This window comes from Abramis brama, assembly GCF_963993115.1.
Source record: "Abramis brama genome assembly, contig: SCAFFOLD_71, whole genome shotgun sequence".
NCBI lineage: Eukaryota > Metazoa > Chordata > Actinopteri > Cypriniformes > Leuciscidae > Abramis > Abramis brama.
In genome coordinates, this window is record NW_028156066.1 from 19,320 (window position 1) to 34,691 (window position 15,372).

The 15,372-nt window shown below is 37.9% G+C and overlaps 1 protein-coding gene across 1 annotated transcript; it reads right to left on the bottom strand.

Annotated features, from left to right (window-relative positions):
- Nucleotides 1–6,486: 6,486 nt before the first annotated feature.
- Nucleotides 6,487–14,584, bottom strand: LOC311077089 (uncharacterized protein). The gene is made up of 4 exons (XM_084138889.1): nt 14,502–14,584; nt 14,217–14,295; nt 7,579–7,749; nt 6,487–7,462 (listed from the first exon to the last, which is right to left on the bottom strand). Exons 2-4 carry the CDS (start codon nt 14,272–14,274, stop codon nt 7,353–7,355), a joined length of 339 nt encoding a protein of 112 aa, XP_083995015.1. The 5' UTR covers nt 14,275–14,295; nt 14,502–14,584; the 3' UTR covers nt 6,487–7,352.
- Between the last annotated feature and the right edge of the window lie 788 nt (nt 14,585–15,372).

The following is a 15,372-nucleotide window of genomic DNA, read 5'->3' on the forward strand; positions in this document are numbered from 1 at the left end:
ATATAATATAATATAATATAAAGAGAATGTTTGCAGTAACTGCTCTCCTCTATATAATATAATATAATATAAAGAGAATGTTTGCTGTAACTGATCTCCTCTATATAATATAATATAATATAATATAATATAATATAATATAATATAATATAATATAATATAATAAGAATGTTTGCTGTAAGTGAATGTGTTGCTGTGGTAACGGACTCCAGCTCGGTGGGTGGGGGAGGGGCGGCGGCCGCTCAGGGAAATCGCTCATAATATGACAGGGAACGGCAGAGCGCAAAGTAGGAGAAAACACTTAAAACAAATAAAATCACTCATAAAAGCAAGCGATTTTTGCATGTTTTCACATCTTTTTGTGGCTTGTGTATTTTTATTGAACAAACTCAGATGAATAAATCATCACACATATTGACAGATTTAAACAATTGTCCCTCGATCCGCTTTTGGAAGGAAATATGTACTTTTTAAATTCACATGACGTAATGTGCCTGTCCCTTCCCCGCTTCAAACTCGTTCCTATATGATTAACAAACTCCTATGTAAGTTACTGTACGTGCTGTAACGTATAGTCTCTGTATAGGGTGCGGGGCAGCAGCGCGATCTTCACACACACACAGAGCAGACTCTGATGCGAGCGCAAAACTGCGAGGATTAAAGTTTAGAAACATGCTCATATAAATCGCGAGAGCTCCAGCTCAGGGCAAATTAGTCTATTTTTATTTAAATACTAATTATTGGGAATTTATCTATAATTTTCTGTCAATTCATTCATTAATCATGATTTTTTTTGCCTCCGCCATGTTTGTTGATGACGTATTGGCGTCTGATTGGTCAGATCATGAATTCCCGCTCTCGTAGTAGCTTCCTGCGCTCTGATTGGTCAGAATCCCCGAAGTGTGTATCTTTTCCGGAAGTGCAGTACTCCTAGAGGGCGCTGTGTTATACACACTTTAGTGGGGGGGCATACACACTTCAGGTACACAAATCACTTAAAAGTGATTTTTTGGGACAAGTGAGATTTTAAGCCTGGACACCATTTTAGAGCATGCTGAATGCCACTGTATAGTCAAACAAATGAGGACATACAAAATGTCCTCAATTTTTTGGGTGGTCCTCAGTTTACCGGTGTGTATTCTGGTGAATGTACCCAAAAGTGATATAAGTAAACGCACACACACACCTATTGTTCACTTCTCTAGGGCCTTGAGGCTGAATAACTCAAGAACACTAGATCTCTGACAGAAGTGTGTGTGTGTGTGTGTGTGTGTTTAGTCTCAGTAACTAGAGATCACACCAGTTTGAGTTATGAAGACTTCATGATCATAACTCTGAGTCAACACATCATCATCTATATACTGTAATCTGTATAATACTGTAAGATAATATACTGTAATCATCTTTAATGTGTTCATTGTTTCTGCCTAAATGAATATGTGCCGTTAACCACTGTAACTGCATGATTGTATTATCTGTATATTTCTGACATATGGACATTACTTTGAGTCACGTCTGATAACAGATCAATCTTAATTTTAATTCAGAAATTAATTTTCCATGAAGCTGCTTTGAAACAATATGTATTGTGAAAAACTCTATACAAATAATAAACATAAATGTGAAAATAAAACTAAATGTGAAATAAAGCGGCTCCAGATTGCCCTTTGCCCCTGTCCTGCAGTCTCGTGTCTCCCTCTACAGGAGATCATCAGAATCACAGCAGAGTTAAAGAAGCTACAGATGAAAATGTGTTTTACAGCAACAAATAACATGAACGGTCATAACATGCAGCATAACGTTATACCAGAGTAAGAAAAAAAAATCATTCAATAAATAGGCTACATACATATTATTTTTTTTTCCCTCAATTATGTCGTAATAACGAGATCTTATGTCGTTTTAACGACATCTTTTCTCGTAATAATGAGATATGTCGTTAAAACGACATATTTTCTTGGCCTAATGCTGCGTTCCAGGCAGGTTTTTGAGCACGTAAATCACGACTTCAAACCACGACTCACGACTTTGTAGCGTTCCAGGCATCCTGTAACCCGTGTTTTTCCAACCTTATACCCGTGAAAGTGCACTGGAACGGCAGTCAAACCCGTGACTTCCCACCCGTGAACTCGTATCCCAATTACGAGTTGGAAAAACACGGGTTACAGGTTGCATTGAATACCATTTAAAGGATTTGCTGTGCACCGCAATGCCATCCTCCCATAGAAAGACACATTTAGAGCCACCTTTATGGGAGGAAAACGCTTAACGTGTAATTAAATGCATTGTATTCTGGGCTCATCTGCTTTTCTGTAGGATAGTATGGTTTATTAATAAGGTGTGTAAAGCATTTGATCTTTATCACTGAAGTAGCCTAATAAGCCACATTAAGCTTTTTCTTTATTATAAGGGTTTTCTATGGGAGGAAAACGCTTAGCCTATAATGTGCAATTAAACACAATAGCCGCTTTCCGACCAAGTAGTTCTAGGAACTTAGTTCTAAGAACTACTCTCCCCCAAACTCGGTTTTGCTGTTTGCGTTCGCACTGGCCAAGTGGCCATAGGAACTAGTAGGAGGGGTAAGGGAGTGACGCAAGCACGGTGACTTTTATTTTGACGGCGCTACGGACCTTTATTTTGGCGGCGCTGAGAACGCCAGAGCAAACAATGCTCGCATTCTCTGTGTTTATTAGTTAGCGATCTGTCTAACAGTACTGTTTAATATCTTATTAGATAGAACTGTTATAGAAAGTAGACAGTATATGAAAAAAGGTTATTAGCCTACATTAATCATGTTTGGCTTGGTCCCATCAAAGTTGCGTTGGATTTTCTCTTCAGCATTTAAGGTTTAGAGACCCATCTATCACTGTTTTCCATGTTTGTATAGTTAGTTTATGGAGTAAATATATAGGCTATAATCTGTGTGTTTACATTATAGCTGTTTTAAAAATGGCGGGTGCTGGTGTTCCGCGTGCGTTCGGTCATCAGCGTACACTAACGTCACGGATAGTTCCTATAGCGCTGGTTTGGACCCGACTCTGAAGTAGGACCTAAATTAGTTCCTATAAATGGAGTTCCTAGAACTAAAATCCTAGTTCCTGCGGTGCGAACACGCCGACATCCGGGTAGCCTACTATAGCCAATTCTAGGAACTGTGAAAAGGTTCCTCCGGTCGGAAAGCGGCTAATGTTCGTATTCTGGGCTCATCTGCTATTAATAAGGTGTGTACAGAATTTGATCTTTTAACATGAATGTCCATTCGGGGCTGCTATTTCTTCAGCTTTTTGAACATAGATGTATGATAAAGACATGATTGGCTATCAATTTTATAATAAAGGCATATTTTGTACATGACTACACATGTCCTTATAAGGCCAAGACAATATGTCGTTTTAACGACATAGCATCTCGTTATTACAAGAAAAAGATGTCGTTTTAACGGCATATAAAGATCTCGTTATTACGAGAAAAATATATCGTTTTAACGACATCTCGTTATTACGAGAAAATATGTCGTTTTAACGACATAAGATCTCGTTATTATGACACAATTGAGTGAAAAAAAGAATATGGATGTGGCAGCAATGCGTCACTGTACAATATAACACAGAGACAGCCGGACTGATCTGATATAATGAGCTGTTTGACTTTTACAATCGACATCCTTGAGTTTGACTTCAGTAATGCTTCCCTTAAAATAAAATTACAATTCCTTTAAAACTGGTTTAACTGTAATCCTGGTAATCTCCTGCAGAGGGCGACACTCCACTCACAGGACTCAAGGTTAAACATGTAAAATAATGTTCATATTTGTGTACATAATACATGTACACTGACACACTGAGTATCACTGACACTCACTGGCCAGCAGATGTTGTGCTCAGTTTATTATAATGTTTTCTGTGTGAAACCCTGAGCAGTGTGTGTGTGAATCTCTGAGCAGTGTGTGTGTGAATCTCTGAGTGTGTGTTTGACCTTTAACACTGAGTTTGAGTCATAAGGAGATTCAGTTGTTTGTATTTTTATTTTATTTATGATGTCTAATTATATTTACATGTACCTTTATACGTTTTTTAATTACCCAAATGTAATGTAGTGAGGGTTTATTGGATATTTGAGCTGTATTTTTTAAATATTAATCTCTAAAGCGGTTTCCAGAAACACTTTAGCACATACGACTGCCTGTTGACTTTGCTATACCTATTCATATATTTTGCAACAGTTTTAGAATGTGACATATAGAAATAATTACTAGTAAAATATGTATTATATGAAGGTCAGAGAGCTCAGGTAATAATAAAGAAGAGATGGTTACACTTTATTTCAATAGTCCACTATATAAATTCTACTAACTACAAGTAACTTTGCAACTACATGTCAACTAACTCTCATTAGAGTATTAGTAGACTCTTAGTAGACTGTTAGGTTAGGGTTTGGTGTTAGGGTTCGGGTTACGAGAATAAATTGACTTTTAGTTGCCAAGTTACTTATAGTCAGTAGAATATGTGTTGGGATCAAAATAAGGAGTTAGCAGATATTAAGCATACAGTCTACTACTACTCTAATAAGAGATAGTTGTCATGTAGTTGCAAAGTTACTTATAGTTAATAGAATGTCTAAAGTGGACTATCGAAATAAAGTGTTACCGAAGAGTTTAAAGAATAAGAGTTTGTTTAAATCACTGCTATGCAGAATATTTACTTATACAGTCAATAGTTTATTTCTTTATGCAAGTTGAAACTGTCTTAATTATCTTACATTGCATTTTATTTATTATACTGTACATACTTATAATTAATCCACATTTTCATTTCTTTCATACATGTTTTTCATCACCTTAAAATCATCAAATTTTTGTAATCAACTCTTTCCTTCTCTCTATTATGTTATTTAAGCCAGCGCAAATACCTGTTTACATCCTGTTTTTCGGTTTAAGTCCAAAGTAGTCGATTGCCGAGTTCACGCGCATAGGTTTAGTTACCTATGATCACGCGCGTGAACTCGGCAATCGACTACTTTGGACTTAAACCGAAAACAGGATGTAAACACAGGTATTTGCGCTGGCTTAAATAACATAATTTTTATACATTTCTTTCACATCTACTGCAGTCAGATCCACTCGTGTTCACTCAGAAGGAATCACTCACATGACCTGTGCACTTGTAATGACACATCAAGGATGTTAAGAGGCTAAAAGCAGGTTTAGTACTTGCCCCATTGAAGTCAACAGGGTGCAAATTTTTAAAAGAGAATAACTCGGTGTAGGCAACACCGTTTTTGTAGTTGTTCTCTGTATTGACAGCACTCCAAATGTACAAAAAAATGAGCTCAATGTTAAAATTGACCGGAGTTCTCCTTTAAAATACAATTACAATTCCTTTAAAACTCGTTTAACTGTAATCCTGGTAATCTCCTGCAGAGGGCGACACTCCACTATCACAGGGCTGAAGGGACATTCTGGTGTGTGTGTGTGTGTGTGTGTGTGTGTGTGTGTGTGTGTGTGTGTGTGTGTGTGTGTGTGTGTGTGTGTGTGTGTGTGTTTGTTTGACCTTTCATTTCTTTCATACATGTTTTTCATCACCTTAAAATCATCAAATTTGTGTCATGAACTCTTTCCTTCTCTCTAAAACCACTTTTATCCTCATAAAGCTGATTATATATTTAAACTAACACTAGTCCTGTAATATAACAGATCCAGATTCCTCTCTTGTGTTTCAGTGTCAAACATCTAGAAAGGTCATTAACAGGTTAAAAACAGAAGCACTTCCAGACACACTTTGTCTTATTTGTTTGTTTAACTTTCATGTTTGTTTAAATAAATGTTTCTTCACATAAATATCTCAAGGATTACATAAGTTTGGAGTCACAGCTGATCTTTAATTTAGTTTTAAATACATTTAATTGTATTTTTACATTTTGAAATCTATACATATAGAGGCCTGAAGCAAGACAGTTTCATTACATCAAGTGTGTTGCTTTTGTGGGTCATAAATAATGTTTCTGTTATTAACTTAAAGTGTGATATACATGAAAGCTTATGAAATATGTACTGATCAACCACAGCCAACGCCTTCACACTGAGTTTAAACCTGTAGATCAACATGCCTGATAAAAGTGCTTTAAACAATCAGATGACGGTTCATAAATAGTCAAGTCATGATCGACTGTGTTTCCCTACAAACGAAAGCCTAAGAACGGTTTAGTCACAGGTTCAGCTGATCTCCTGTTACATTAATGACACTGATCTAGTTCATCTGAAGATCAACGTCAAACCAAACTCTATTCTTTAACCATTATTTGTATTTTCATCTCTGACATTTTCTAAAACATCTTCCGTACAGAAATAATTATCATCATAGAAATATCATCTTTCAGTTGCTTTTTATTAAGGAAACTTTTTATTTTTATGTGTATTATTATTATTTGTAATGGATTTATGACCGAATTTGAAGCATTTGCTAACAGATGAATCCAGAAACAATGTATATCATCTTATTATACGTAATATTTTATTAAAGGTCCACTGACCCTTTAGATTTAGTCAGTCTCTGAACTACAGTATTAATATCATGTGACTAAAGCCAGAAAAATACACACAAGTTCAAGAAGTCAAACACAAGATTTGGCCAAACACTGTAACATTTAATGCTGTCTTCAATATGAAGTGAATATTACTTGCTTGGTAATTGTATACATTTGTAAACATTTCTAAATATGTAAACTGTCCAGATGAAATATACTGAACAATTCAAAATACAACGGCAGACTTCTGTCTAGCTTTGTCGTACAAAATTTAGATATAAAAATATATACAGAAATATATACAAAATATACATTAATCTTAAATAAACAAAGATGCATGAAATGTGCAATAGAAATACACATTTTGCAGTCTTAAATGAGCAGAGCAAAATATTGTGTGAAACGAGCCTGTGTGTGAAGAAGATGAAGATGAAGATGATCAAATGTTCATGGTGTGAAACTGTTGTCAGTGAAGTTTATCAGCAACATCAGGAGAATCTGAGAAATACACTGTTCATGAGTCTGTAATCTGATGAAGATGATGATGAAGATGTTCAGGTCTTCAGCTGCTGATGGATGTCAGTGATGATGAAGATGATGATGATGAGGATGAAGATGTTCAGGTCTTCAGCTGCTGATGGATGTCAGTGATGATGATGATGATGATGATGATGAAGATGAAGATGTTCAGGTCTTCAGCTGCTGATGGATGTCAGTGATGATGAAGATGATGAAGATGTTCAGGTCTTCAGCTGCTGATGGATGTCAGTGATGATGATGACTATGATGATGATGATGAAGATGTTCAGGTCTTCAGCTGCTGATGGATGTCAGTGATGATGATGATGATCTTGAGAACATGATGAAGGGTTTGATGAGAATCTCTCCTCAGTTTTGACATCAGAATCAAACTTTACAGGCTCGTCTGGATCACAGGAGACTAGAAATCACAAATATATATCAGATTATCATCATATATGGATTATGTTCTCAATTTAAAACAGACTAAAATGTTATGAAAGATTAAATTAAGTCCCATAATAATCAAACACTCACAGTTTGGCATTATTTCTATACTCTCACGTCTATCACGTCTCTGTCCTCTTTCCTCTGGTGATTCACTGGTTTGTGTCTCATTTCTGTCAATGACAGAATTTGTTGATGATCTATTGATCATATTTGATTCATCAGAACGACACTTTACAGCTCCGACTGGATCAACAGAGACTGGAAATGAAGAAAACAACCCGTTATCATCATAATTATAATACAGTGACTGAACTGATGATATAGACTCAGATCATAGATTCACTCGTGTTATAGCTGTATAATATTAGCAGTGGTGGACCGTCAGGGCCAGCAAGGCTTTCTATGTGGCTTAAACACTATCAGAATCACTGACTGTGCTTTAATATATTTTTTCCATTAATGTGTATTAAATTATTTCCTATAGTACATTCTCGTTAATTTCATAGCTTTTCTCTTGGTTGCGCTGGTTCCAGTAGTTATGTTAGAGCTATTATCCAATCATATTTCAGTTATCAGAAATGTGCCTTGAAGCCTTCAGAATCAATAGTGCGGGCGCCTGTAGCTTAAAATTAATTAAATGGTTGCTTTAACCAATCAGATAATCAGTTAGGTTTAATTAGCCAATCAAATTTCAATTTGACTGCAACAGGTCCATGTCCATCTAACAGGCGTACAATAACATCGGCATTTTCACATCCTTTGATTGGATGGTCAGAAGAGCATGTACTATTACTAGTAGTCAGAGCTAGCAAAACACATATATAGCGAACTGCATAAACTAAAATATATCACTGTTGATTTTGATAGTTTTTCAACCCACAAATTAATGTTTCTCTCCCACCTCGACCCCCAGCAGTTTTAAACCTACCGGGAAAAATCTTAACGCAGAGTCACAGAACCATGGGCGCCGTAAAGGGGTGGAAGGTTAGGACGATTCTAAGGGCCCAGGCTGATGTAGGGCCCAGAAGAGCAGACCCCCTTTTTCTTTTCTTATTTCTTTTCTCTTTGTTATACATACATTAAATGTGCTAGGGCCCCTCATGCACTAAATGTGTATTTTGTTTGTTTTGACCATAGATTTAATATTTAAAAAACAAATAATGTATTTACTGTTTCAGTCACACCCCTCCTCCTCACAATGGTTCATTCCACCTGCGCTGTCCGAGCTACGATCGCTAGCGTCTCTTGCTAATTGCAATTGCTATGATGCAGCGCAGACAGTGACAGACGACGCAGGCATGTCACAGTCACATCAAAAGTCAGGGTATCAAAAACGTAAAGAAAAGAAGGAAAGGGAAGACAGAGAACGCCAAGGTCAACAGTATGTCACACAGTTTTTCAAAAAGAAAGGTAGCTTGCCCTATTCCTATATTCCAAAACTTTCAGAGTTAACTTACTTATTTTTGTTGCTACATGACCTGCTTTTATCTAGCTAGCTTAGTAAAATAATTACTTAATTATGATTATTTAATTACATCCAACAATAATAACATCTCTGCTGTCTCCGGGTTATCATGTCTCGTAGACACAGATTTAGCGGCTGCTGCTGCACACCCATGTCCTCCTTCCCCCCCGTCCACCGCCGTCCCCGTCTCAGCCGAACAAGGTGAGCCTGAGCGTGAAACTTCACGAAGATTGAAGCCTCTAAACACTTTTTATCTACTGTCTGTGTTCGCCACATGATGATAACTTTACAAAACAAAAAGTAATCTACACGCTTCAAAAATTACAAAACCAGTTTGCCGTGTGTGTCGTGTGTTCTTCTGTGAAGTGACAGTGCTGCTGCTACGATCAATGCTGTCAAACTTGACGTTCTTAATATGAATAAAATGCCACAGAAAAAATAATGTAAAATTGAATAAAACATGTGTCTAGTAACCATGATTGGCTATAAGGAGTTTACAAAATAGATAGTTTAATATTTTATATTAAGAAAACTAAATAGGTCAGTAAAAATAATATGGTTATATTAGTTACGTGTGTGTTTGACTTATACAGATGCAGAGTCAGCTTTATTGTCTGCACCTCGTCCTCCTAATGACCCAGTCCTCTCAGTGTCAGGTAAGGTGAACATGGTCAGCTACCAAGGTAGTAAAAAAATAATTAAAAGGATAGTTCACCAAAAAATGTTTCAAACCTGTATGAGTTTCTTTCTTCTGCTGAACACAAAAGAAGATATTTTGAAGAATGTCAGTAACCAAACAGTTGTTGGACCCCATTGAGTTCCATAGTAGGAAAAAAAATACTATGGAAGTCAAATCAGCTGTCTGGTTACTGAAATTATTCAAAATATCTTCATTTGTGTTTAACAGAAGAAAGAAATTCATTCAGGTTTGAAACAACATGAGGGTGAGTAAACGATGACAGAATTTTCATTTTTTGGTAAACTATCAAGTTTTGGATTGTCTAATTTTTTTCATATGTTTCTAATGTTTCATATAATATTATTCAACAATGCAGTTAATAAAATATTAATTCTAAGCTGTAACTTGTTGTTGACTGGGGGACAAAAATTATTTTGCTATCCTAACCCCACAGAAACAAGAGAGAGACAGAGAGTTTTGCCAGGAAAGAGTGTGGAAGTTGAGGAAGCAGTGAGAATAGTGGAATATGAGAGCACGGAGGGAGCCCTAAGTGTAAAGGAAGATAACAGAAGAGAGGAAGATGAGAGAACAGGGGAAGCCATGAGAGCAGAGGAAGATGAAGAAGATGAGAGAACAGGGGAAGCCATGAGAGCAGAGGAAGATGAGGAAGATGAGGAAGATGAGAGAACAGGGGAAGCCATGAGAGCAGAGGAAGATGAGGAAGATGAGAGAACAGGGGAAGCCATGAGAGCAGAGGAAGATGAGGAAGATGAGAGAACAGGGGGAGCCATGAGAGCAGAGGAAGATGAGGAAGATGAGGAAGATGAGAGAACAGGGGAAGCCATGAGAGCAGAGGAAGATGAGGAAGATGAGGAAGATGAGAGAACAGGGGAAGCCATGAGAGCAGAGGAAGATGAGGAAGATGAGGAAGATGAGAGAACAGGGGAAGCCATGAGAGCAGAGGAAGATGATAGAACAGGGGAAGCCATGAGAGCAGAGGAAGATGAGGAAGATGATAGAACAGGGGAAGCCATGAGAGCAGAGGAAGATGAGGAAGATGAGAGAACAGGGGAAGCCATGAGAGCAGACTCAGAGCAAGATGAAGAGACTGTTGTGTCAAATGATCCTGGTTTGTGGCCAGCAAAAATTAGCAATGCAGACAGAGAAAAAATTGTGAAAAAAATAGCTTCTTCTAAAGATAAAGAACAAGAAATGCCACATGATTCAAAAGGTAAAGCCTTCCCCGAATACCTCAAGTACACAAAGTCAGGAAATTGCAGGGAAAAGATTAAGAGAGACTGGGTCATTTACAGCCAAAGCACAAATGCACTATTTTGTATTCCTTGTGTATTATTTGGTCATGAGCTAAAGAAACCTTGTATGAGCGCACTAAGCAGTCAACATGGTTATAAAATCAAAGACATTACATGGCGTCGAATGTATGATAAATTCCCTAACCACGAAAGCAGCAAAGCACACAGGGAGAGCTACTTAAAATGGAAAACCTTACAACAGTCTGTAATGGCAGCTGTCCCTGGGGGAATAGACAGCAAGCTGAAGAAGCTCATACAAACAGAAATAGACAAAAATAAAGCTATTCTGAAGAGGATACTAGATGTAACCTTGTTCTTGGCCTCTCGAAATTTACCCTTTAGGGGTAAAACAAAAGACTTGGGGGACATTCATAATGGCAACTTCTTGGGCACCCTTGAGCTCCTGTCCCATTATGACCCACTACTCAACGAACATCTACAAAAAGTCAGAGACAAAAAAACAGGAACAAGATTGACACACTATTTAAGCTCAGATATTCAGAACGAATTTATTGAGTTATGTGGAAAACGAGTGTTAAGTAGTATTCTTAAGGAAAGGGAGGAATCAGTCTATTATTCAGTCATTTGCGATGCTACTCCTGATATTTCACATACAGAGCAAAATGTATTACTCTTACGATATGTAGGTTTTGATCAAGAAAACAAGAAATGGGAGGTTGTTGAAAGGTTTTTGGAGTTTAAAGATTTTCACAAGAAAACGGGATGTGAGATTGCAGACATGATTGTAAATGTGCTTAACGGTCATGGCATAGATCTGAATGACTGCAGGGGCCAAGGCTATGATAATGGGGCAAACATGTCTGGAAAAATCAAGGGGGTTCAAGCCCAATTATTAAAAAAGAATAAGCTGGCTACTTTTTCCCCTTGTGCGTCTCATACCCTGAACCTTGTTGGTGTGCATGCAGCTCAATCAAGTCCAGAGGTTACCAACTTTTTTGGCTTCATCAATCGCCTTTATGCACTTGTTAGTGCCAGCCCAGAGCGATGGGCCATCTATAAGGCAAAAACGGGTTGCACTTTACATCGTCTGTCAGACACTCGGTGGAGTGCAAGAGTTAAGGCTGTTCAACCTATAGCCAAGCACCTGCCCAGTGTCCTAGAAGCTCTTGATGCCATCCTCTCAACCTGCAGTCTGACACCAGAGGCTCGGTCTGAAGCCAGCGGCTTAAAAAAGTATTTTGAAACTTTTGATGCTGTTTTTCTGTTGACTGTTTGGGCCAAAGTTCTGCAAGCCATTGACAAAAGGAATATTATTCTCCAGTCAGGGAAATTAACTCTTGAGACAGAGGCAGAAAATATCAGAGCTTTGCAGGAGGAGATGCAACATCTGAGGGATGAATGGGAGAGTTTATTTTCTGAAGCATCACTTGTTGCCCAACAGATGAGCATTAACCCTCTGTTCAGGTCAGGATTCAGCCGCCAGAGGAAAAGAAAACGGTTTCACGATGAGACAGAGGTAGAGGGAGCAAGGGAGCAAGGTGCAGACACCATATTCAGAAACACTGTGTTTCTTCCCATGATGGACCACATAATCAATGACTTAAGTACCAGGTTTGCCACAACAGCTGAGATCTTGGATCAGTTTTCTGTAGTTGTAAGGATGGGTCAGTTACGTGATGATCAAATCCATTCTGTATGCCAGCCATTGATTTCAAAGTACAACACTGATCTGACTTGTGAATTTGAAGATGAAGTCAGACACCTCAACTCTGTATATAGAGCCACTTTCCCAGGGTGTCTGTCACCAATTGATCTGCTCAACAGCATTTACAAGATGCAGCTGCAGAGTATTTTTGGGCAGGTCTGCATCGTTTTGCGAATATTTTGCACACTGCCTGTGACCGTTGCTGGTGGCGAGAGAGCATTCAGTAAGCTGAAACTGATCAAAAATTATCTGAGGTCTGCTATGTTGCAGGATAGACTTTGTCACCTTGCCATACTATCCATTGAAAGCAAACTGGCAAGAAAGCTGAACTTTGATGATTTGATACATGATTTTGCCAGCAGAAAGGCACGCCGCTGGGCGTTATGTTGAACATAACTTTGTTAGACCTGGACCAGAGATGTCTGGTTCAGTACTTGTTTAGTCCTGGACTGGTTTAGGCCTGGCATTACTCCTGGTTTGTCTTGATTTTGAGCCCTTTTGGCCTAGCTAGTTTTATTCCTGGACTGATTTAAAGATGGGTTAGTTCTAGCTGTTTCCTGATTGAGCAGTCTGACCCAGCTAAAGCTTGTTCATGTAAAGTAAAATGTCAATATGTGTACATTATGTTCTGTTGTGCTTGCAATTGCAATTAATATAATAAATGTTCTCCCTTTTATGTAAACAAGTACATATTTCTATATTTTTTCTTGTTTTTGTAGGCTTTGTACTCATCTTTAGACATTTTAACTATGCAATGTGCTAAGTATCTTTTTTAAAGTATACAGTCAGGGCATGTTTATTGGGTTAAATTTTATCTGTAAAAAATGTAGGGGGCCCAGAAATTTTGGTTTCCATAGGGCCCAGAATTTCTGGCGGCACCCCTGCACAGAACACTATTGTCCGGGTAAAAACAGAATTAACTGACTGTAGTGTATGCCATGTCTGATTTTGAAGGCAAAAGTCAAAAAGTCATTGTTGGAACTGAAACGCACAGATATCCTGTACAACAGAGTAATTGAAGTCTTCTTGAGGAAAGAAATAAGGATGGATTTTGTGCAAAAATAATCAGTAGCCTAGTTTTGATGAGTAGCCTATAATGCTTATTTTTAACCCCATTTTTTGATGTGCTGAGTATGATTTAAATTTTTCTAGTAAATTTATGGTTGAATGTTTTTCAAACATTCATACTTTTGTAACGTCTGAAGAACGACAGACAAGGGTGGCTCCGTTTGAACTTTTTAATCTGAACGCAAAAAAACATGAACGCACCAGCCTAACTTACTCGTTTCTTTCTACCTGGCCTTCTCCGAACTCACCGCATTAACCCTATAACTGCCGGTGCAAAATAAAACAGCAATTTCACAATTATAAAGAGTCTGTGCGCTACTAAAAGCATATTAAGCGGTGGATTTATTCAGGTATGACACCACTGAAGGCCTAGGTGCGAAATGCACCGCCCGCCACTGGTTATGTGTGTCAGCTATTAAAGCCTTTCATGCTAAACATAAATAGATAGCTCAAGATTGTTTTCACATGGTTTAACTATACTGATATTAGTCTTATATTATAAATATATATAATTACTGATATTATTCTACTCACAGTCTGATCTGTGTTCACTCCTGCTGCTCTTCACAATGTTTTCACTCTTTGTCTTCATGTGTTTCTTCCTGATTTACATCTAATTTAAACAATGAAGAGGAATTTAGAGACAAACAGTGTTTACACTTTTACAATATTACAAACATTCAATCATTTACAAGTAGCAGCGATCAAAGGATTTATGGTAAAATAGCAAATAATCCAGTCAGAAAATAAAGCTCCTCAGTAAAGTAAAGTAGGCTTGAATGAATAATTCAGTTATGCGTTTAGAAACATGTTTCTAACCTGTGAGAAGAAGAGAGATAACTCTAAAGATAAAGTCATGCAGTGAGAATCCTAGTGTCAACTGTAGATACAGGAGAATACACTGAATACAGAGTCTTCTCCGCTCTTTATACTGACAACAGAGGGGCGGAGTCAAACTGACAAACAGACTTACACACACACATTAAATACCCTAACAACAGTCTTCCTCCTCACAGTAATGTTTATCTGATACACAAGACTCATGGCAACAACGACAGGGGCAACATTCCTGCATTCCGAAGGTTTGTGAAGGATCAGACACACCCAGGCCGAAGGCTTTCTCTTTCCTTAACACCCACAGGTGTCCTGTTACTGTCTGTTACTGTTACATGCCTCCACCCTCACAACTCACTCCTTACCACCCACAGGTGTCCTGTTACTGTCATCATTTAAACATTCTGTTCTCCTATCAGCTCTGACCCAGCCAACATTTGTATGTGGGGCCTATATGGGTATGAAATGGGCTGAAAATGGGCCCCATGTAGGATTGTCTGCGGGTTCCATAATGGACCCATGTTAATTGCCCAGATGAACTTCATGTTTGCACTTGGATTGCACTTGGTACTAGGTGGGACCCAAGTGGGCAACATGCACAAGACCCATCTCTGTCCCAGCTTTGAGAAACACTTTTACCTTTAGATAAGAGGTAAAAGAATAACAATTGTAATGCAGTCAGGTTTATTCTCTTGGAGTCAGATACTAAAAAACCTATTTGCCTCAATGAAAGTTCATTGGAAAGTTGTGTTTGAGAGCAGTTCACGTGTAATTGGAGAGTTCTGCGAGTGAACTTTTTCCAGTTCAGTAGTGAGTTAAATTTAAGTTAATAAGATTTTATTAAGATTTTATGTTA